General features: G+C 38.2%; 12 protein-coding genes across 12 annotated transcripts; 6 read left to right on the forward strand and 6 right to left on the reverse strand.

Annotated features, from left to right (window-relative positions):
• Positions 1 to 32: 32 nt before the first annotated feature.
• On the reverse strand, positions 33 to 1,316 carry RHIMIDRAFT_266365 (uncharacterized protein). Its single transcript, XM_023611904.1, has one exon. The coding sequence runs from the start codon at positions 1,254 to 1,256 to the stop codon at positions 63 to 65; it is 1,194 nt and encodes a 397-aa protein (XP_023470278.1). The 5' UTR covers positions 1,257 to 1,316; the 3' UTR covers positions 33 to 62.
• A 3,574-nt stretch (positions 1,317 to 4,890) lies between these two features.
• Positions 4,891 to 5,304, forward strand: RHIMIDRAFT_289345 (uncharacterized protein; the record flags this gene model as incomplete). The annotated part of the gene is made up of 1 exon (XM_023613634.1): positions 4,891 to 5,304. The coding sequence occupies one exon, from the start codon at positions 4,891 to 4,893 to the stop codon at positions 5,194 to 5,196; it is 306 nt and encodes a 101-aa protein (XP_023470279.1). The 3' UTR covers positions 5,197 to 5,304.
• A 699-nt stretch (positions 5,305 to 6,003) lies between these two features.
• Positions 6,004 to 6,489, forward strand: RHIMIDRAFT_266368 (uncharacterized protein). The gene has a single exon (XM_023611905.1). It carries the CDS (start codon positions 6,021 to 6,023, stop codon positions 6,414 to 6,416), a length of 396 nt encoding a protein of 131 aa, XP_023470280.1. The 5' UTR covers positions 6,004 to 6,020; the 3' UTR covers positions 6,417 to 6,489.
• Positions 6,490 to 7,125: 636 nt separating this feature from the next.
• Positions 7,126 to 9,453, reverse strand: RHIMIDRAFT_266382 (kinesin-domain-containing protein). Its single transcript, XM_023611906.1, has 10 exons — positions 9,153 to 9,453; positions 9,040 to 9,103; positions 8,966 to 8,988; positions 8,858 to 8,901; positions 8,801 to 8,806; positions 8,680 to 8,748; positions 8,423 to 8,618; positions 8,189 to 8,373; positions 7,618 to 8,126; positions 7,126 to 7,559 (listed from the first exon to the last, which is right to left on the reverse strand). Exons 1-10 carry the CDS (start codon positions 9,325 to 9,327, stop codon positions 7,172 to 7,174), a joined length of 1,659 nt encoding a protein of 552 aa, XP_023470281.1. The 5' UTR covers positions 9,328 to 9,453; the 3' UTR covers positions 7,126 to 7,171.
• A 1,012-nt stretch (positions 9,454 to 10,465) lies between these two features.
• RHIMIDRAFT_63675 (uncharacterized protein) lies at positions 10,466 to 10,955 on the forward strand. The gene is made up of 3 exons (XM_023615497.1): positions 10,466 to 10,552; positions 10,606 to 10,865; positions 10,916 to 10,955. Coding segments are annotated over exons 1-2 (213 nt in total). The 5' UTR covers positions 10,466 to 10,551; the 3' UTR covers positions 10,818 to 10,865; positions 10,916 to 10,955.
• A 1,166-nt stretch (positions 10,956 to 12,121) lies between these two features.
• RHIMIDRAFT_234176 (uncharacterized protein) lies at positions 12,122 to 12,448 on the forward strand (the record flags this gene model as incomplete). Its single annotated transcript, XM_023608110.1, has 1 exon — positions 12,122 to 12,448. The coding sequence occupies one exon, from the start codon at positions 12,122 to 12,124 to the stop codon at positions 12,446 to 12,448; it is 327 nt and encodes a 108-aa protein (XP_023470283.1).
• Positions 12,449 to 13,049: 601 nt separating this feature from the next.
• Positions 13,050 to 13,478, forward strand: RHIMIDRAFT_266416 (uncharacterized protein). The gene has a single exon (XM_023611907.1). The coding sequence runs from the start codon at positions 13,055 to 13,057 to the stop codon at positions 13,439 to 13,441; it is 387 nt and encodes a 128-aa protein (XP_023470284.1). The 5' UTR covers positions 13,050 to 13,054; the 3' UTR covers positions 13,442 to 13,478.
• A 968-nt stretch (positions 13,479 to 14,446) lies between these two features.
• RHIMIDRAFT_63697 (uncharacterized protein) lies at positions 14,447 to 15,260 on the forward strand. Its single transcript, XM_023615498.1, has one exon. It carries the CDS (start codon positions 14,512 to 14,514, stop codon positions 15,175 to 15,177), a length of 666 nt encoding a protein of 221 aa, XP_023470285.1. The 5' UTR covers positions 14,447 to 14,511; the 3' UTR covers positions 15,178 to 15,260.
• A 1,403-nt stretch (positions 15,261 to 16,663) lies between these two features.
• On the reverse strand, positions 16,664 to 17,365 carry RHIMIDRAFT_234179 (uncharacterized protein; the record flags this gene model as incomplete). Its single annotated transcript, XM_023608111.1, has 2 exons — positions 16,664 to 17,094; positions 17,164 to 17,365. The coding sequence occupies 2 exons, from the start codon at positions 17,363 to 17,365 to the stop codon at positions 16,664 to 16,666; spliced, it is 633 nt and encodes a 210-aa protein (XP_023470286.1).
• A 617-nt stretch (positions 17,366 to 17,982) lies between these two features.
• Positions 17,983 to 19,301, reverse strand: RHIMIDRAFT_234180 (uncharacterized protein; the record flags this gene model as incomplete). The annotated part of the gene is made up of 6 exons (XM_023608112.1): positions 17,983 to 18,234; positions 18,302 to 18,553; positions 18,608 to 18,619; positions 18,680 to 18,760; positions 18,824 to 19,017; positions 19,070 to 19,301. The coding sequence occupies 6 exons, from the start codon at positions 19,299 to 19,301 to the stop codon at positions 17,983 to 17,985; spliced, it is 1,023 nt and encodes a 340-aa protein (XP_023470287.1).
• Positions 19,302 to 19,783: 482 nt separating this feature from the next.
• On the reverse strand, positions 19,784 to 20,278 carry RHIMIDRAFT_190162 (uncharacterized protein; the record flags this gene model as incomplete). The annotated part of the gene is made up of 2 exons (XM_023605923.1): positions 19,784 to 20,142; positions 20,191 to 20,278. Coding segments are annotated over 2 exons (447 nt in total), but the record flags the coding sequence as incomplete, so codon positions are not given.
• On the reverse strand, positions 20,207 to 22,230 carry RHIMIDRAFT_63721 (uncharacterized protein). The gene has a single exon (XM_023615500.1). It carries the CDS (start codon positions 22,103 to 22,105, stop codon positions 20,393 to 20,395), a length of 1,713 nt encoding a protein of 570 aa, XP_023470289.1. The 5' UTR covers positions 22,106 to 22,230; the 3' UTR covers positions 20,207 to 20,392.
• Positions 22,231 to 22,355: the final 125 nt, after the last annotated feature.

Consider the following 22,355-nt stretch of genomic DNA (forward strand, 5'->3'; position numbering starts at 1 on the left):
TTTTTTTAGTAATACACACAAAGTTATATCATAATGAATATTGATCCATTGAAACAACGAAATCAAGATGCCATAACAGTAGCTATTGCTCGACGCACTGAATTGTTTGCTTTCGTAATTGGTGAAGCCAATAAATTTGCAAATTTTTGCAGTTCTTCATTCAAAATTCTGTTGCCAATGATGTGAACTGTCTCAACATTTGTAACATATTGGCCGATGATGCTGTCAAAAACTTTGCATACTGCCCCATCTTTCTTCAATTTGGATCGTATCGCCGAAACTTTTTGTTTTGCAAGTGTTGGGGGTCTCGTCTCTTCGCTTCTGATCACAGCCAACGCCACTAACTGAATCAATTGGGAATCTAGTCGATATTCTGCATCATCTCCACCGTTGTCCCAATCTGCAAGAGTGAAAACGGTATAGGGAGGCGTCGTTAGATCATCCGTCGGTTCATTGAACGAACGGCATCGGATATATGTTGATTGATGGTGAAAACGCGTTCGTAGTTGTCGTAATTGAAAGAGGTTATCATATGAGGATATTGCTTTGGCATTTTCGTTGATCGCCAATGCGGAAGCAGCATGCCACGCAGAATCCTTGACGAAGAGCTGGGTGTTGAGGGACTTAACAGACGTTTCCAAACAGAATGATGAAGTTGTTGGCCCGATTTCAGGATCACTGGATTTATCCAAGCGTAAGCTAGATGTAATCAACGCGTTGAACGTCTTAGTTCCCAGAATCAGCTTCGTCCCATCACCGTCGCGGATGCTTGTTGGCCATACATGAGGGTATTTTGTAATTTCCGACGGTAAAGAGCTTGATGACGTGCCTCGTCTTGTTCGAAAACTTTCCCTATGGGAATCAACGGTACATCTTCTTCCATAGACTTCGACACAGTTCACAACAATGGCCTTTCCTGAAGATGTGTCAAGTACGATCATGCCTGCAAGAAGTCGACTGCACGCGTATCGCATCTGAGGATGTTCGGACCAGCCTTGATTGAGAAACGTGCAAAGATTGTCGTTCATTTCTGTGTATTGATGGTGTAGAAATTGCTGTGAATGTGGACCAGCCTTTAGAGCACTGTAAAGCTGCACTGACAAAGCTGTGTTTGTCCCTGTGTTATCATGCTTTCGCCGCTTTGTTGGCAATACTGCCGATACTGCAATAGTCTGACTGCAAGGCTGTAAGTGAGATTCGTGTATCAATGCATTTTCCTCGACATCGTTCTCGGTTGTCATGGCGATGGGATGCATACTGACCGCCTCCATAAAGCTGACCAGTCGTTTTTTCTCTCCTTCGTTCCAGTCTTCGACATTGCACGCAAGTAGCATTGCATGTTGTCGTATTTTTCCTTCCTTTACTAACTAATCTTCGTGTGAGATTACTCCATTACTATACTGCTTACAGTCACTCTACATTTAGCATTATGTACCCCTCTTATTTTAATTTGTAACACGTCAGATTGTAAATTATTATTTTATATACCAAGCCTTACTTTGTATTAATGAGCTCATCTTGTTTTCTCACCAATAAAGAGATTCAAGAGTCTCATCGACATATATTCTTTTTATCCTTGTTATAACTCAGGTATACTACAAGTACTTATTAACAGATAAATATCACATATGTTCGTAATCTCGTTTTGATGCTGGGATAGCAGACCAATCTTGTGACACCAGATTCAGTTTCGCGGAGCCGAACAATTCAATATTTGTATCCAATTCTTCATCGCTTGTATCAGATTCCTTGCAATTGTAATCTGGGTGGCTAGAATCGAATGAAACTGATATTACGGTGGCACATTTTGTTTGGACATGACGCTGAAATCCTCTAGCCGTCTCAAACAGTTTTTCTTGAATACAAAGGCAACGAAATACACCATCTTGACGTTCGATTGTGACTTGACGTTCGATTGTGACTTGACGGTCTGTGCAAATGAAGGAAATGAAAATTTTATTTAGTTTCTAAGCAACAGGTTTTAGAAACAAACAAGTTTTATCATTAATGGTGATTGCAAACGCGAAGTCCATATGCTTCTCTTTGCAATGCGACTGGAGTGCTGTTCATGTTGCAAAATTCTCTAGGCACTTTTTGCATACAGAATTGGCTCCTTGAGACATGCTCTACAATTTTTAAAAAGAAAGGAGCAAAGCGACGAAAAATGGAAATGGCCCAGCAATCAGCGACCAGCGACGACTTTTTTGATGATTGGAGAAACAACAAATGAAGGCAGATCTGCTCATTTTCAACAAGTCTGTCCATTTTCGGTGGAGGCGCTCAATTTCGTGTCAGTCACTCAATTCAGGTGCCAGTTTCATTCCTTTTTATCAGACTCGCCCAATCTGAGTAATTCTGGGCATCTATCAAAGGCAAAATCAGGCGACACAAGCTTTTTACACGGAAACACCGTCAAACAGGATTAATAACGCTTGCAGCCAAGTGAAAATCCAAAATCTTCAAGGACTCATTGGCCATCCTGTTCTCAATTATCGATTGTGTCAATTAAAACCCCAGCATAAAAAGAAACCGACTTATTTTTGCGACTTGAAATCCTCTGCCAAGCCGACCTGTTTTCTCAGCCAGGACGACTTAAAACTCTATCCAAAGGCGAGTGAAATTATTCAGGAATGGCGACACGAAATTCTCTCCATGAACGACTTGAAATTTCTGCGGGAAGCGCCTAAAAATTTGCAACTGACTGTATCTCAAGAGGCGCTTGAGAGGTAACATAAAGAGTTTTTTTTTTTTTTACTCTTCTCCCCAGTCCATTTCTATCTCTCTTTCCTTTGGTGACATGTGCAAAGTTTCTTATAATTTGATCCTTTTCGTTACTGTTGTTAATGTTTTCCTTTCATTTTTTCAAGATCTAGCCAGTTGGCGCCGCGGGAATAATTTTTTGTAGTGTGGTTTTTTTGTGTCCTGGTGCTATTTTTTAATGTCATTGAAGCGTGATTGAGATATTCAGAGCGCTTGCATATTACGGCACTTGTCCAAGCATTTGTGGGAATGCCCAACAAACCCTTTAAAATCACTCAGTCCCAAGCTATTAGAAGTCTCACTGATTCTAGTCATCAGTGTCTCAGTTTTTAGTAATTTGTTTCGTTTGACTTTACTCTTAACCACTGACCAAAACTGTTCAATTGGATTGAGCTCAGGAGAATATGTAGGCAAATAAGCACAACGGTAACCGTGAGATTCTATATATTTGGTTATATCAACCGATGTATGGATTGGAGCATTATCCATCACGAGGTAATAGCCTTTCATATGTGGATACTGGTCCATTTCATCCATCGTGGCTTTTAGAAATCTAACATAGTGTCCCGTAACTGTCCCTTTGTTCACATGCCTAATGCCTTCACCTCGCTTTCTTTTTTTATTGGGTGGGGGTTGAGGAAGTCTAAAGCTGCATTTAATTAGATCTTGAGTAGAAATCGCGCCTAAAATGGTTGTTGTTTTTGCTCGTGCTTTAGGAACGGTGACCACTGCAGGGAAGCCTTTTTTTGACCATGCCATACTACCTTTTAAATTAATATGAAACGCAGATTCATCAAGAAAGACGCAGTTAGTCGTAAAATCCATATCTGTTTTTTTTTTTTTCCATTTACGAATCCAATCCAGGCGCTCTTGGATCTTTTCCTCGCTGTTTCGGTCAATGGGTTGGAATCGAGCTTTTTTGAGTGACAAGTTGCAATGCTTTTTTATAAAATTAAACAAAGCAGTTTTGGATACTTTTAATTCTGTGAATACTCGTCTTAGGTGTTTCATCACATCGTCCAAAATGATTGAAAGATTTTTATTAACGCATCCAAGAAAGCTTTCTTGTGCTCCTCATTGAGAATACATAGACGACCAGTCATTCTCTGCTTCTCAAAGATACAATTAGGATCCCTCTCGTATTGTGCAGCCCATTTTTGTGCTGTACGAACGGGAAACCCAAGCCGTTTTGCTGCAGCAGCAGCAGCACTCAGGCACTTTTCGAACAACAGCTTAAAGAATCTCACTTTGTCCTGATCAGAATAGCGCGTGTAATTTCACTTCATTGATATTTCTCTCATAATAATATCACTACCAGACTTTTTTTGCTTTTCCACTTGCATCACCTCATCATTTTCTCGCTCTCCAGAGGCAGTTGTGCTAAATATTGTGTATGGGAGCTCAGTGTTTCAAGACGTAACTGTTTCTCATCAACAATGCAATCCATTGGTTCAGACCTGTCATATTCATCGACAACAAATCCTTTCCCGTTTTCATAAAAGAATTGAATGTTCATTATGATATAACTTTGTGTGTATTACTAAAAAAAAAAAAAAAAAGGCTGGGCAATTAGGATACTCTTTTATATCCATGATGCCAAGGGTTGGTACTACGAAAATAGTCTTGATAACAGGACACATGATTTATCAGCGACGAACGAATTTACATTTCGTACAGCATGAATTTTGTTCTTGTCATCGAATGAATTCATTTTCCATCAGGGCAAATTTGTTTTTCGTACCTGAATTTTGTTCTCGCCATTGGGTGCATTTATTTTTGACCACAGGCAAATTTAGTTTTACCACACAACCTAACTTTGAAGATCTACTGATGGTAGAGCTACCAGGAGCCTTGGACTTCCATCACATATCACTCAAGCTATTCCGGATCTCACAGTCACTCCCCATTGATACCTTACCAGCCCACTATCCGCGTGGTCCTGCTACGGCATGGCGCGCCTTATAGTTATCTTCCTTCCCACACCAGGTGCATACCGTGCTCTGGAGATATTACCATCGTAAGTTGCCAACACGCCAGCGTCTCCACCAGCTTTGTCCGGATCGACACTTGGGTCCTTACTGTTTTTTATGTGGAGGCGTTGAAGACGATGAGCACTTCTTGTGGTCTTACATGTTCAAAAAAGAAACCTGGTCACGCATTGCAAATCGCTTTTTACAGCCTACTGCGAGACTTGCCTATGAATCCCTGGCCTTAGGTTCGTCTAAACATATACAAGTACTTTCAGGACTACGTGTTGATGGTCAAACAATCATTGCTTGTACGGTCTGGGCTATCTGGCGGTGTCATTGGCGTTTTGCATTTGATGGTCGTACCTTCTGGCCCGATGAAGCTGCTGCACGAGCAACGCAAGCAATCAAGCGAATACATGATGAGAATACCTATAGAGAGCGTCTAAAAACATCTCGCTCAGGTTAACGCAACCTTTATTTTGTTCCGTGCTTCTATGCTCTTTATTATTTTCTTTAATAAGTACAAGCTAACTGGCAGTACTTGAATAAAATATACCATTTTACAAAAAAAAAAAAAATTTAGTTTTACCATGGCTCCCTGTTTTAGGGTTAGTATGTTCTGCCATTGAGTAACTGTTGCTGTAAAACCTTTGACAGTATTTTCATCGTTAAAGCGAGCAGCTTCCACAGTCAAGCACGTCTCTTGTCGTGCCGCTCGAAAGTTTTCTTAAAACGGGGTCTCAATTACTCGTGTTCTCGATTCTGCAGCTCGATATTTACTTGCTACTCATGAATAAGTTTTTGACGAAGTGCTTGATAATTCTGCTCTTATTGTAGTCGAAGGACTGTTTATGTCTGTACAGTCATATTCATCAGATTCGTCAGGGTTGAAGGGCGCTTGGTTATTATTCGCGTTTTTACTCTACTTGAAGAGGCTTAATGGAAAAGGATAGGTTTTGCTTCTCCAGTATAAGATCCTTATTCATTCGGGAAAGCTGAGTATTAGTCGTACAAGAATTATTGCGATCTATTATACATTTACTCGATCCACCCAAAAAAGGAAATAAATTTACGTGTCTCTGATAATTTCCGAATTTAATAAAAAGTAAGATCTGCGCAAGTAGAACAAGTACCACCAAGAACACGACTTGTTAAAGTTCTAGGAATTCTTGAATGGCTGCATAAATGTTACACTGTATATTCAAAAGCCAGTGGATCATTTAATATAAATACTTAAGGTTGAATCAACATTTTATTCATCTCGATATCAAAGCAATTATCTCAAACAACATGAAGTCCCTTTGTCTTTTACTTTTAGTCTATGTTACCTTTATTGTCGCTCAAGTAAAGGCAGGTTACATCAGCATGAAAACTTACAGTCGTGGAACATCCTGTGGACGTAACGTTTGCCCTATACCTTACTGTAAGGTTAGTGTCCGTGATGTTGATGGATGTAGCGGAAATGTTGAATGGGCTAGTGACTGTCGCTTGATCCGTTTTGGTTCCGGTTACAGCAATAAGATTAACAGCAACTGTCGCATCAACATTAATAAAAACAGTCATATCATTGGTGTTTATACTCCTGGAAAGGTTGCCTATGCCGAAATCAAGAGCTGCACATATGCCAAAATATCTAGTGGTGTTGTTGTCGACGGTGGCTGTGATGTAGGCTCCATTTATCATTAAATTGTGCAGATAAATAGCTGTTAATAAATAAGAAGCCTGGATTAGCTGATACAGGCTTCAGTTTTACACATAATTACATTTTTATTGTATAAACTATGATTGCTGACGATACATTAACAATATACTCCCCTTCATTGGATACACTTCTTTAACACGATAACTAATTCCCCTTTCCCTCTTTCTCATAAATGTGCCATTGACGAACTAACTGATTTTCTTGAGCATCCACAATGCAAATGCTGCTGACGATTTGTTATCCATTAGCGCGCAGTTCTTGAAATTGCTTGCTAGAAAATTTAATTGGTATTGATTCTTTGGAGATCATACACGGATTTGTTGCCCGGATTAACAGGAAAATACAATTCATTTGATGGACAAGAAAAAGAATTCTATGAATAGATCAAGTACTCAATACTGGTAATAACAATGCTTTGATTACTCACAAGGTATCTGTCAGTTTTTACAATGATGTCAGAAAATAATCAATCGTCTTCTTCTCTTCTTCTTTTTCTTTATGTATATGTATATCTACACCTCAACCCTCGATATGGGTAAGTCACCCTTTGATTGAGACGAAGAACGCTCGATTGGAAAAAATGCTTCACACAAGGATGCATCAATGGGTATTTAAAAATCAAAAGGACGCTGAGATACTCAGGACCACTTGTTATCAAGTGAAATAAAGAAAAAAAAAAAAATATCATACATTGTCCAGTGGCATAAATTGTTGGAAAGACTGTAGCGCCTTTGTTTATTCATATTGTTTGAACAGTTGCATATCGTTTATTAAGCACTGTTGTCATTTCACTTGGTTCATTAGGAAAGCCTTGAGTTATGCCTATCTCAGCACGAGCCAAAGTTAGTGCAGTTTCTAGTTGCTTATTGACAGTCAACTGCTTATTGAGTTCTTCCTGTAGATGCGCTATTTGTTTATCTTTTTCCTTTGATTCTAATGAGACTCTTTCTAATTGTTGTCTTAGATCAGTAATGGTTCTATGATCTTCAGATATTCTACTAAGGGCAGTCTGTTCATTGTTCGTTAATATGGGTAAATCATTTTCAATCGTCGCTGAGATATCATGGAGGGTGTTTGCATTGACCACAGATGACGATGTTAGGATGAGACGGGTTAGGTGATCAATTCTGATCGGTAAAACGGGGTATTAGATTTTTTTTCCCTTTTTTGTTAAAAAGTGTATACCTTTCTTTTAGCGTCGTGCGGACATTCCTCATTTGTCGTAACTGCTCCTCATGCTCTCTTCGCTCAGCCGCAAGCATAGTTTGAGTCATTTCCTTTTCTTTTCTCAATACCTCTGTCGTTGACTGCAGTTTTGTCTTTAGTTCCGCAATTTCACCTCTGTACTTTTGGAGAAGCGCCTTATCATCCATGATATCATCATTCTTTGCATGAGTCGTGATTCTTTTCACTCTAGATGCAAACTTTAATGTATTAATAGATTCTTCTATGGCACTAGCAGAAGGACTAATAGTACAGATGACTGCTACTTTAGCTAACCCACTTAGGGATGTTTGTAATATTCGCGTCAACTTTGAGTCACGGTAGGGAATATGTGCCGTATTTTTTCCATTTTCTGTTAATTTTGAAATGACGGTACCAAGTGTTAAAAGACTCTTGTTAATATATGCGCCTTCTTTGCGACGTTCTTCATTGGATGCTGCCTTTTCTGAACCAGCCAGATCAATTAAGTTCTACAGTATATATAGTTTTTAATCTTTAATAAATTTAAATATATTTCTACATTTCTTCTTACAAGTTGTGATATCTTGATAGGTTCCTTTGTTAAACCGTTTCTATTTGTGGATAAAGTTCTTCGTCGACCGTTCATCATGGTTATGCTTGTACTATTTCTTTCTTTACTCTCAATGATCATTTGGAATACAGTGTGACTTCTACTGCTATGCAGATTATAATCTGTTGCACTGATATGTCTGTTGGCTGCATATTCCAAATTAGGATACATGCTAGATCACATTCTATACTTTACCTTCTCCTTTTCTGATGATCTTGAAAACATCTTCTGGGGATGTTACCACCTCTTCTGTTAGCGGTGTAACATAGACACCTCTTATTCTGTCCTCATGAATCTTCAAGTTATCATTAGATGGATTGAGAAGATCTTTAATCGTTTCGTTGTATATTTCAATATAGGATATTCTAAGCAAGAATTCTTTTGTAACTGCCTATCATTATTATTGTATTCGAGAGTCAGAAAAACGAGGAGATCGATTGAGTGGAGCATACATTTTTAATAAACTTGAATACATTATCTACAGAGCGAGGAATCACACCTGGTTGTGACTCAGTTCCCATCTAAAAAATAGAGCATGTTACAACATGCTGATGATCATATGAAAGTTGTTACCATTGTCTATTATAATAAATGAGTATCTTTCTATGTCTTTTCTGACTTGAATCTTACATAAGTTTTCCCACTGGCAGTCTGACCATAGGCAAATACAGTAGCTATTTTAAATAACTGTTGTCTTTATATATGCAATTTGTGTCCCTTTTGTTTACACGTACTTACCATGATAACCTTCCATCGCTTGACTTTAAAAGCTTATAAATTTTGCATGTAACCAAAAGGTTGTGTTGACTTACTTTATTATATTTTCAACACTCTTTGAATATAGAGCTTCATTATCACTTCCATACAATACTCTGTCTATTTTATATTTAGATTATAAATAATATAGACTCTATCAATTCAATACCGAATCGAAACTCATGTTGCTTCTTTAGACGTGGGTCGTTGGATCCTATGGTTGAGTCACCTATTATCCAGTAGTTAGCTTGTTCGCTTGAAGTCAACGGTCGACAACGAACTGTCACTTGTATGTTCTCTGAGTTATTATTATTTAATGAAACTGTTCTTCTTCGTCCAGACATGGTTTATTTACAAGTGCAAAAATAGAAAAGAAAAAAAGGAAATTCATGGCAACTTTTTATTCAAATTCGGGATTTTTTTTTATTGTTGCTGTTGTTAAAAATATCACCTTTTTGTTTACAGTGGTTTGAAAATGCAAACAGTTAGAAAAACGTAGTACGAGTAAATTTTGGTGCTTACAAGTGACAGTAACAAAAGACTACTTAATCAGAATATAAACTTTTTTCCTTCTCTTTCTCTCCGTCTGTTTTTACTACAGTTAACTTACAAAAAGCTATATTCGTTAAATATAAATCTTTAAGTGTGTATTATCCTATTTTTAACAAAGACAATTTACTAATAAAAGCTGTCTATATAAAACACAACAGAGTATTAGTTTTTGGTTGTATAAAATTCAATCCGTTTGTCTGAATTTAAAATGCAAATTGGAAGTATCAAATACAATACTTTTGAAAAGTGTTTACTACAGACCTCGTGATCAATACAAGAGAAAGGTCAAGAAAGCTTTCTTTGGGTGATGTTACTGAACCATATTCGAGATCAAAGTGGGGCTAGCGTTACTATTTGCCGAGAAAATAAAATTTCATTTGCCGGTTCCTGTAGATGGACCCAGTTGAGAGCTGTTTTAGGTCTTGTACTAACTGTAAGTCCACCAGGGTCATCGATCTTGCCAATTAGATTGTCAGAATAGATACACAAAATAGTAATGTTAGGTGCAAGCAACTAAAAAAAGGTTTGATTTATTGTAGAATTTACACTGCCCATCCATTTCTCTGACAACTTGTTTCTCTTTGGAAGACAGCAAAAGTTTCATTTCAGCTAAATGACATTTGGTTACTCTCAGTTTTTTCATCTGTTGAAGTGATAAGACGCTTTTATACCTTTATGAGTAACATTATGGCGTACATCATTCAGCCTTTTGTTTCTACTAATGTCGCTGTAAATTCAATAAACAGCAAAACACCGGAGTACTTCACAACACACAGCTCGACCTGCATGGTTGCAAACCAATCTGCGACCCATATTGAACCTGATCCGACCCTTCACTGCTGAGCTATCTGAGATCAGCCTATAGTAGAGCATACACATTCTACTTATTGACAACATTACATATAAATAACAGTCATACATCTATGAAACTCTCTGAACTTCACTTTAATATGCAGCTCCTTAATTTTGTTTGTTATCGACTTTTGCATTTATGAAAAGAGGCAAATACAACAGAAAGTAAAAGCTATATATTAATCATTGAAGCCAGAGATGGCTAAACCATCTACCAGTGCTTCGGCTATTCTTCTGTCGATCCTGTCTCCTTCAACAAAAATGTAGTTTCAGGAAATTACTGGTTTTAGGCACAACAAGCGTTGTATCCATAGGTAGAAGGTCAGTCTTACTGAACAACACGTACAAAGGATTTGTGAGCGTCTGCAGAGAGAGAGACGTAGAGAGGCAGGAAAGACAAACGGAAGTCATCCGCAGGCCATGCTTTTGATGGTGCAAGGCTGGCTGCCTATAGATGGAAAAAGAAATAATTGGCAAGGTAGAGGAGTAAAATTGAGCTTCGAAAAGCTGATGAGATTATGAAGATAGACAAGAAACCAACAAGGGTATCGTTCAGAAGGGGGTAGAAGCCATCAAAATGAAGAGTACCTTGTTAAATAGAAGAATTAAGACGCCGTGGCCACAAGGATACCGCGACAAGCATAATGTGTCAGGACTAACTTTGAGGGGTATGCGATGGGGCAAAAAGGTCGAAGTAAAGGATGGGAACAAAGGTGATTCGCAGGGTATACCAAAATGTTGACCAAATCAAACAGTTTAGAGCAGTAGCTAAACCTCGTATTAATAGTGAGCATTGAATACATGCAATTAGAGATGAAACAGAACTATTTCGCTGAATGGTAATGGATCATAAAGGGTAACCAATGTCACTTCCAAGCACTCCGTGAAATAAGCCATGCTATTGGCTCTCAAAAGTATCTATTTTACAACGTGCAAGCTTATCGTGTCGCTCATACTTAAAATCAAATGTCAGCGTAAAATAAACGTAAAATGGTTGTCTAAGCTTTACATGTAGAAATATACAAATGTCCAAAATCATTCAAAATATGGATGAAAGCACTGTACAGTTGTTTCAACGTCAAAGGACGAGCTTTAAAAATCAAAAAGTGGTTCTTATTTTCTCAAAGGGCGGTTTTTATTCTCTCAAAGGACGGGTTTCTTTTCCTTAAAGTTCGATATCTTTAACAATCTTCATTTAATGAGTGTTGATTTAAATATACTCCTTATTTAAACACTTTTCAAAAACGTTTACAGAATGCTGTACAAACGCATGGAGATGATTGGGAGGTAGTTAGGTCCTCCTTGTCCTCAAACTTACTACGCCTGACTTTGCTCTTAGCTATTTCCCAAAACTGCTCGATTGGGTTGAGCTCTGGAGAATAGGATGAAAGATAAATAGGCTTATAGCCTCTCCTGGATATAAGTTCATCTATTTCTTATCTTTCCAGTCTTGTTCAATCTTTTATTTACGGTTCAGATCTTTTCAAAGCACGGGTTGAAGAATATCGTGAGTATTTTAATTAATGATGGTTTTTATTATGGTTATTGGTTTTGTGGCTATAATGAATGAAAAAAAGGGGGAACGATGAAAGCTCAGGCGCTGGAGCATTGCTTCAAACTATGCCTCATTTCCTTATTGGCCAATCCTTTTTTATTTTGCATAAATACGTAACTCGTTCATCCTTTTTATTCTTTTTTTTTTTGTACAGGTTCATCCATACTTTCATTACAGCAATGTTAACATTGGGACAAGCATCATGTCTGGTGCTAGGTTACAAACTTAGTGATACAAACAGACAAAGAGCAAAGAAGCAGCTTCAAAAATGCGGGCTTGTTGCGATTCATCTTCGTGACCAAGATCCTATGAGACCCACAGCAATTGGTCTGGACGTCTTTGAACGAGACCCGTTCACATTTGTTACATATCCATCAACACCAACTCTTGTGTCAACTGATTTTTTCGCCTGCGATGATAATAATGATGACCAAATTAACTTTGACGTTGACAATAATAAAGACAATAGCAACAACAACGAACATACCGATAGCGATAGCGACTAAAACGACTGTAACAACAGCGACAACGATAACCATGACAATAACAATAGCAATAACTATAGCAGCGACAGTAATCACGACAATAGCAATAGAAACGACCATGATACAACAAACGTGAACAACGACAACAAAAATAACCACGGTAGCAAAAGCCTTGCTGGAGAAAAACGGAAATTAGACGGAAATATTGTGCCATTTTGCAAGGATAGATTGCTACACATAATGAAATCGATAGCAACTAGTGATAATCCATCCAACGCTGAATGCTACAATTATGAATTCATCACAACCGAAACCCAATACGAATTGATGGAAGAATTCTTCCCGAATCTTCAGCAGTACTGTACGATAGACCGACTACAATACTGGGTTGGTCAATCAAATATCTGGGGACCACGCAAAAGAATGACAACGAATGGTCAAACGAACTACGGTCGCCATTTGTGGATTGTATGCAAGGAGATGAAGGAATTCTTGGTCGAATCGACAGATTCAATTTCAGCATATTGGGACCATCTCAAGAACGAGGTTGATTTTATCACTATTGGTTATGCCAGAAAATCTCCAACCAAAGAAAGTGATGCATCGAGAACGCGACTTCTGCAGCTCATGATTGACAAGCTGTATTTTCGAATGAAGTGTGAAGAAGTATACGTCAGTCCGTGCTGCTTTGCCAATGAACCGATTTTGGAACGCGATTCCCCTACACCAGATCACTTGCTTTCAGTCATCAAAGGCTGCAATGGTGGCATTACAGATTTGACGAAGCGCATCCATTACACTCAAAAACATATACGTCTGGCTATTATTGACTATGCTGGCCTTTCCACATCTCCGAGTGACATTCGAAAATTTCTCGACACATATCCCAATATCAAAGAAATTGCCATTGACCATGGTAAATCAATTGAAATTCTGGCTCAACATCAACTATTGGAGAGAAACGATGCTGAAAAATTCAATTGTCGCCCTAGTCCTGTTCAGCGATCAAAGTAAAAAATACATTTGTTTGGCAGTCTTCATCTTTCAATCCACGCATAATTTTTTAGTCGTGCTTTAACAAAAGGAGGAAGGGCGTATATTATATCCAGAGCGTAAGCGATGAGTATAACTTAAAATAAAGTATATATATAAAACAAAAACAATAAAGACAGCTATGTAATCAGACTTGCTGACGGTTAAAGATCTTTCAAATTTAAAACTATTGTTTTTATTGAGACAAGGACTATTTGTTTTTTGACGGTTGAGCTTTATCGAATGAAATACTAATTTCATTCACTGAGTAAATCTAGAGAAATCTATTGGGGATATAAATATCAACCGATAAATCAATCAAGTACCTCGCAGATTATCCTATAAGATCTCCCTATTCATTCAAATAATGACCTGATATTTATAATGATGAATCGACACCAATAAGATGTTCTACTCTAACATCTTATATTTATATACTGATTATACAATCATTATGGGTCTGTATATGACATTAACCCAACATAGATTAGAGTTTCACGATATAATAAAAGACTAAAGGAATATTTGAATAGAACATAAAAACCTCAAAAAAGGTTGAAAAGAGTGAACAAGATTGAGCAAGTCTGTTGTATACAGACCTTCAGTATAGACATACACTTTACAATGAATTAATAATCACGGTTAAAGTACTGTATTTTTATTAATTATTGACGTTAATTTTATAAAACATTGTCGTAAAATAAAAAAATTATTTACGTAAAAAGATGACAAAGAAAAATATGTTTGAATAAAACTATATCATGTCAAAAGAAAAAGAGATAATGAGTATATGTAGAAAAAGAGAGAAAAAGTATGTTAGTATTAGAGCACACATTCTAATATTAGTTTTACTTACCACCAAGGTGCATTCTGAGGAGGGTAGCGATAACTACTCAGGATAGTTTAAACAAAAAAATAAAGAACGGAGGACAGAAAGAACCCAGAGCGTCAGAAGAGACTATTGGGGAACGTTCCAGATACACGCCAGAGAGCAAAGAGGGCAGAGCAAGGACCATGAGGCATTATTTTTTGGAAATACAGTATATCCGTGGATGTCAAGGCTGATACTAGGAAAATATTCTTGGCGACGACGAATTTACATTTCGTACAGCATGAATATTGCTCTTACCATTGGATGCATTTATTTTCGATCACAGGCGAATTACTTCCTGGAAAAAGCAATGGGTTGCTGCAAGCTCCTATTTCAAGTAGTAGACATGCTGGATTTCTCTGTTAACTGGGAGGCAATGAATATATCGGTGGTCTTAGAGATTCCGGTTTCGCGGATATACCTCGATTTGCCGACTTGGAACGGTCGTGGTCGCCGAACAAACTGGGACCAACTGCGGATGAAGGATATCTTCGAATATAGTCCAATTCACAACTGTTTGAGACAAAGAACTTACTTGTCAAACACAAGGTTTAAACATCGAGTAAGCCGATTCCATTCTTGGTTAGCAGATGGCCAGAGCCCAGTGCACTCCTCCATTGCAACTTTGTTCACACCGCACAACCTCAGACCAGACAGCCAACTCCAGTATACGCTATATCGAATGCCTCAACCTAACTTCGAAGATCTACTGACGGTAGAGCTACCAGGAGCCTTGGACTTCCATCATATATCACTCAAGTTATTCCGGATCTCACAGTTACTCCCCATTGATGCCTTACCAGCCCACTATCCGCGTGGTCCGGCTACGGCATGGCGCGCCTTATAGTTATCTTCCTTCCCACACCAGGCGCACACCGTGCTCTGGAGATGTTACCATCGTAAGTTGCCAACACGCCAGCGTCTCCACCAGCTTTGTCCGGATCGACACTTGGGTCCTTACTGTTTTTTATGTGGAGGCGTTGAAGACGATGAGCACTTCTTGTGGTCTTACATGTTCAAAAAAGAAACCTGGTCACGCATTGCAAATCGCTTTTTGCAGCCTACTGCGAGACTTGCCTATGAATCCCTGGCCTTAGGTTCGTCTAAACATATACAAGTACTTTCAGGACTACGTGTTGATGGTCAAACAATCATTGCTTGTACGGTCTGGGCTATCTGGCGGTGTCATTGGCGTTTTGCATTTGATGGTCGTACCTTCTGGCCCGATGAAGCTGCTGCACGAGCAACGCAAGCAATCAAGCGAATAATTTTTAGTTCAATCTCGTCATAAAATTATTATCTATCAATTGTTTATCTGTTTATAACGCGTGAGCCTGATTTAACAAGGTCTAAAAAAATTGAACAAGGCTGGAAAGATTGAATAAGTCTAAAAAAGATTGAACAAGTCTAAAAAAGATTGAACGAGGCTGGAAAGATGAGAAATAGATGAACTTATATCCAGGAGAGGCTATAAGCCTATTTATCTTCCATCCTATTCTCCAGAGCTCAACCCAATCGAGCAGTTTTGGGAAATAGCTAAGAGCAAAGTCAGGCGTAGTAAGCTTGAGGACAAGGAGGACCTAACTACCTCCCAATCATCTCCATGCGTTTGTACAGCATTCTGTAAACGTTTTTGAAAAGTGTTTAAATAAGGAGTATATTTAAATCAACACTCATTAAATGAAGATTGTTAAAGATATCGAACTTTAAGGAAAAGAAACCCGTCCTTTGAGAGAATAAAAACCGCCCTTTGAGAAAATAAGAACCACTTTTTGATTTTTAAAGCTCGTCCTTTGACGTTGGAACAACTGTACTCAAAATGGCTTTACATAAAAAGAAGTCGGATTTTTATCCAATCATCAGTCGTATCTTTATCAAAAAACTGATAAAGATGGTCGGAGTCAATGATAACCAATCATACTGATATTCATGATTGATGTTTTGGAAATGTGATATTGTGCAAAGAGAAGAAAAGAATGGCAAACATGGGCATTGATTTGGTTTTGATATTACAATTATTCTACTTTATCTCTTAAAACGGTCTCTCATCTTTTCTGTTAATAAAGGAGTAATAATAAGTGATAGTGTGCGCGGGTAATTGAGTCTCTTTTTAGCGTCCAACTTTATTACAACCATTCTACAGTGTATCCATAGTCAAATTCCCCCTCTTTTTTCTTTCCTTTTCAAAGCTCTCTCTTCCAAGGGATTCAGTTTTGGTACCTTTATTGTGTATGAAAGATACAAATATATGTCTTGAACTGATCCAATCAAATAAAAATTAGAATTAATGACGCAATCTACACAGAGTTTGATACAATTTGGTACAACATCGTTTATTCTTGCAGAAGATTGGGATCCTTTTCAACAACTAGAGCACGTAACCATTTGGCTTCCTTTTCAAGATCCTTGACTTTGTTCTCGAGTTGTTCAACGTATTCTGTCAATTCTTTTGCTTTCTTCTCAAGCGCTTGTTCTCTAAGCTTCTTCTTCATACGGAATCGAGCAGAAGCTGCTGTATTTCTTCGTCTTTTATCTTCTTCTGCACTAATTGGCTCTTTAGACTCTTTCTCAGTCTTGATCAACTTTTTAGTCATCGCATTATCTATGGGTTTGATGCCCAATGGATGCATAGCTGGTGCAAGTCGAGGAAGAATGGCTGGCATATTGTTTTGAGATGGAGCAGGCGCAATGTTGTAATACAAGTTACCATTGCTACTGTTGTTGGTGTTGTTATTTTTACTATCAATTGAAGTTGAAGGCTGAACTGTTGTTCATAAACAAAAAAAGATGAGCAAGAATAAGCATTGACTTGAATTACTTTTTTTTTTTTTACCGAGTTGAGCAATCTCTTTAAATGTCTCTAAAAGTTGCGTCTCTTCTTTTGCCTTTTCATCATCAACGATGGCCGAACCAGGCGCAGTATCAAAACTGAATTGAGCATTAGCCCAAAGAGCTAATTCCTCTTGAAATGCATCATCATTTATTTCAGTAGGCGTATCTGCATAAAGCAGATTCAAATTAGAAATATAAGACATAGCTCAAAAGAGAAAAAAGAAAAAAAAAAAAGAGCGTAAATCAGATCTTTAAATCCAAATCAAGAAAACCCTGATCAATTTTAACCTCAGTTGTGCCCTTTCTTTTCTTTTTGTCGAGCATAAAGAATGATAAGAACTTGATATTTTAAATAATAATGATCTAATCCCTCTTCAAGGTCACGCACAAGGGTATTGACTCAGTAATATAATCCCTTACTGTGGCGATGGTTCATTATGACATAAAGATACTATTGCTTATTAATATTCTTCGCATACTTGACAGATACAGTCACTCCTTTCCATTTTTGTTACTTGATCTACTTGGTTATGCATTGTAAATGACTTTCTACAGTAAAGCCACAAATAAAATAAAAAAAAGGCAAGTATTTTGAAATGACCATTGTTTATATATAAACATAAAATCTCTCCTTAAAGGTATGCATGAATTGGAGTGACTTTAGTGTCCTCTTCTTTTTGTCAAGTATAAAAAAATATGAAATCTACACACACATACAGCTATCAGCAGCAAAAAACAGAAAAACAGGAGACTATTAATAGTGTAGGGCAAATCTATGTATTTAGAAAAGGAAAAGAGAGGGCATATAATGTATTTATTATTAGTACTGTTGTTGTAAAGGCTTTGCGCTTGTTTGTGACATTTGTATAGATTTCACACTATCTTCATCCTCTTGTTGACTTGGATGCATCTTGGTATCTTCAAGTGAATCAAAGTTGAACTTGACTTGCTTGTCAAGGTGCCCTGGATCAGGCGCTTCAAAGGTAAGCTCGGCAGACATATGATCACCCGTGTAAACAGTTTTATTTCTGCCTTGATCACGTCCTTTGGAAGAAGAGTTGTTGTTGGTTACCTAACAGATAGGAAAGGGGAGTTAATAACAATAGCAAGGAGAGGGGGAAAAAATGTATCATAGTTACCCAGTGCACAGTGACAACATTCACTGTTACATCCACAGTGCACATTGTTAAACAAACCAGGCCTCGCTCGTGACCTTTGGTGATCACTACAACCAACACATTAAAAAATGAAATCAGCAGACTCACAATAGATGCGACAAGTGTTCGTCGAGCTAATTTATATAGCCTTGACTTCTTCCAATTTGCTCTTGACGTCATTCCTACATTCATAAGGGGTGACATAAACAGCCAAGTCAAGTAGAAATTGAGCAACTAATAAAAGGTCAGTCAAAAGCTTGGAGTTGTAGAACAATATAATTAACTTACAAAGTCATAAACCTATTTTTAAAAAAGAATCATTAATTAACTATTACTGCTGTAGAAACATTTTTTCGTTACAAGTAATGGAACACTAGCAATCAACTGTAATCCAATGGTGCATGTACCATCTGGTTCTAAATAGATATTTCTGTAACTCAGCTAAGGAGAGAGAGAAAATATCGTGTGAGGACTATCAAACGCACAGACGATTTTTTTTTTTACCATCAATGCAAGAATAATACCATATGGACAAAGCATCAAGAGATGAACTCTATATTGACATGTTCTCAATCGTGATGTTTTGACAGCAGTAACAAGATGAATACGCTCAATTAGCCAACCATAAATAACAATTTTACTACCAGCGTAAAAGATATCACACAAGAGCATACCGAGAGTACATGAGACCATGTTGTCTATAAGAATAGGGTCAATGGTTTGCCTCCCCCTCTTCATATTTCCCCTTACTATTATTTGTAGATACAACCACAGCTGAAGTAGCAGCAAATGCCCATGAGAGGGTATAAAGGAGGATAACCATAAAACGACCATAATTAAGTGTCTTTATTTTTTCACCAAATGTCTTTGAACCCAAAGCAGTGGCCAAGACAGAAATACATGTCAGAGAGATAAATTCAGAGATGATTTCAAGTTTATCAGGGCCAACAACACCCAAATCAATCTGTACAACTTCTGGCATAGTTTGAACAAAAAGAAAAAGAAATAAGATGAATGTTATTTTTTTCTCAAGCTTTATATAAAAAGTTGTATAAACAAGTTCAAAGTTTATCTTCCACAAAAGCTCCCTGTCGACACTTTTCTTTATTTGGTTTGACCGTTAAAAAAAGTTTAGGGAGAGAACGTAGCCTTTATCGATCGATGGGATACACACACAAGGTTCTGTAACTCCCTCTTTTAAGTGCGTGTATGTGTTTAGACCATGTGTTTTATTATATAATTCAGAAAGAAAAAAAAATAAGGAGGAAGAAACTATTTCTTCTTGGATGCTGCCTTCTTTTCTTGTTCTTCCATCTTCAATAATTCTTCTTCAGCTTTCTTTGCTTCTCTTAAACGTCTTTCATGTTCCTTTGCTTCCTGTTCTTTTGCTTCTTTTGCTTCCCTTTCTTCTTCACGCTTCTTACGAGCCGTTTCCTTTTCTAACATAACCTTCATTTCCTGTTGTAGTTGTTTCTGCTTTTCGTGTTCGAGCATCTGTGCAGCAGTTGAGAATATGGTTTGTCCCCAGTTCTCCTTGAATGTATTTGCTTCCATTGCAATTTCCTGAAGTTCCGCTGTGATCTCTTGTTCAGCAGCACTGAATTCGCGCCAAAGTTCGTCTCCTATGCTACCTGTCTTCATCAGCTGTTGTAAAGCTGGTTTTTCTTGTTGAATCTGGACTAGGCGACGCACAGCTTCCATCGCACGACGTAAGAGAGCTGTTCTCAAGTGGAATTCTGGAACTGCAGGTTCAGCATTTAATAAAGCAATATATTCTTCCTTTTGTCTGTTCAAAGGGAACCATGATTCGACAGTTTGTGTAGCTTTTTGTAGATTAGTTTTTTATATTCTAACGAGGATGTTCAACATACCGGTTGCTCTACGATAGACATAGGAGAACGCGCTCATGGCAGCGATACATCCACCAAGATAGACGGTAGGTAATAATAAGGAACTCATTAGTAAAGAAAGAGAGAGAAAAAACAAGTTTGAAAATTTAATAAATGACTTTCAAAAAGTGATGTAGAAGGATGTGATTGGTTTATATTTATTGATAAAGTGTTCTAATCCCCCTTAGCATTCACCAAGCAACCATTCGACAATAGCCGTCTCTTCTTGCTCATCCCATTCATCGTCTTGAAGGAACCACTCTTCATCGCCATCAATTAAGCCTTGTTCTTCTTCTCTTTTCTCTACAGACTCTTTCTTGATAGGCTCTGTCTGAACGGCAACATCAATACCCTTTGTGCGAGTGCCAGGACGAAGCGATGTTGACTTTCGTTCAATAGCAGAGGGATCCTGTTGAAGGTAAAGGAATCGTTCTCTTCTGGGTAGGCTTGAAACTCTCTGATGCGCGCCATCGTCCAGCGAAGAGGCACGTTCAAACTTTAAGACCTTGTCCAGCACCGCATTACTGATCACTCCTTCTTTTTCCTGTTGCATTTCCTGAAGCTGTTGTTGACGCATCTGTCGGAGCATGGAGCGACGTTGAGCAGCAGGGGGGATCAATGGTTGTTCTTCCGATTTCAAGATATCGTCCCACTGCTTAATGGATACACTCACTGACCCTCTTTGACCAACCTCATGATTGTATTTTTCAGTTGCATAGTTCTCATGAAGTGATCGACGTCGAATGTTGCCGATCATAGAGGCTCTTTTAGCAACAATACTCGAAGGTCTTTCCGGCATATGTTTCTTCTTTTCTTCTTCGGTATTTAGAAACTGCACTTGCTTTGTCTCGGGGGTTTCTTCTGGTCTATTATTATCCGTTGGCTTGGCTTCTTGAGTCTCCATTGACTTTTTTCGTCGTAGACTTTCTCTACTCTTTCGACTGCTAAGACTACTTCTTCGCATGACAATGCCTGAGGTATTGATGGTATTTGACCTTGTGGATTTTGGTATCATGCCTGTGTTATCCTGGATATTGATCACCGCAGACTGTTTGGCGTGCTCGTCATCATGAGGAGACGAGACAACAGGTCCGGGAGCAAGACTGGGTAAAGAAGAGTTGCTGGACGAAATGGAATCCGAACTGCTTGAAGAAGGCAAGGTTGTCGTACTGGCTGGCTTTGTCTGCGAGTTTGGAGGAGTGGGTAGTTTTGGAAGAGGGGTTAGTTTTCCACTTGATGTGTTGTTGACAGACATGGCAGAAAGAGGCGTCAGTGGCTTTTTGGTTACAGGAGCAACCTCAATGGTGGCAGGTACACTAGTGGTAGTAGTGGTGGTGGTAGTAGTGGTAGTAGTAGCAGCAGCAGCACCAGAGGCGGGCACACTACTAGTAGATGCTGATTTGGGTGGCTTTGGAGCCTCCCTTGGATTCTCGAACCGATTGAGATCATTGACAGTGAAACTCTTTTTGCCCAAGGGTGATGCAGGTCCCTTGGGTATCATTCTCGGCACATCTATGGTTTTGTGGTCAAGGACAATGTTGCTTGATTTTTTAGACGTTTGCTGAGACAGATTGGAAGAAGTAGACAGTCTTGGAGAAGACATGGATCGACGTTCCCATGTGAGGGAAGGTTCCTCATCCTTTGTTTGATCTTTGATTTCAATTGACCTTAATCGATTCGGTGTCAGGGATACTTTGACTGTTCCACCTGATTTTACGAGATCATCAAAGTTCATGTTTGGAATATTATCTGGATCGTAAATAGAAGCTACAGGTGATTCAGCACGAGAAGGTAAATCGAAGCTACTGAATGAGTTTCTATTGTTCTTGAACACATGAAATGTTGATTTTCTGCTAGTATTTGAATGGTGGGACATGACTGAATGAGGCCTTGCCATCGAACTGAAGCTGGTTGTGGTCGTATTTATATTACTTTTGGGTAAGTTGTCGTCAAAGTAATCCAAGTCGATGTCATCATCAAAGTCTAGTACTGAGCCTGTTTCATCTAGTGTAACACTCTTTAATTTATGTCATTGCTATATATTCTTAAACTTACTTTCATGTGTTGTACTATGGAAACTTTTTCTAGGATTGTTATTATTATTATTTTCAGTAAGAGGAGGAGTGGGTAAATAAGATACTCCTCTC

Source organism: Rhizopus microsporus (assembly GCF_002708625.1).
Source record: "Rhizopus microsporus ATCC 52813 unplaced genomic scaffold scaffold_2, whole genome shotgun sequence".
NCBI classification, from domain to species: Eukaryota; Fungi; Mucoromycota; class Mucoromycetes; order Mucorales; family Rhizopodaceae; genus Rhizopus; species Rhizopus microsporus.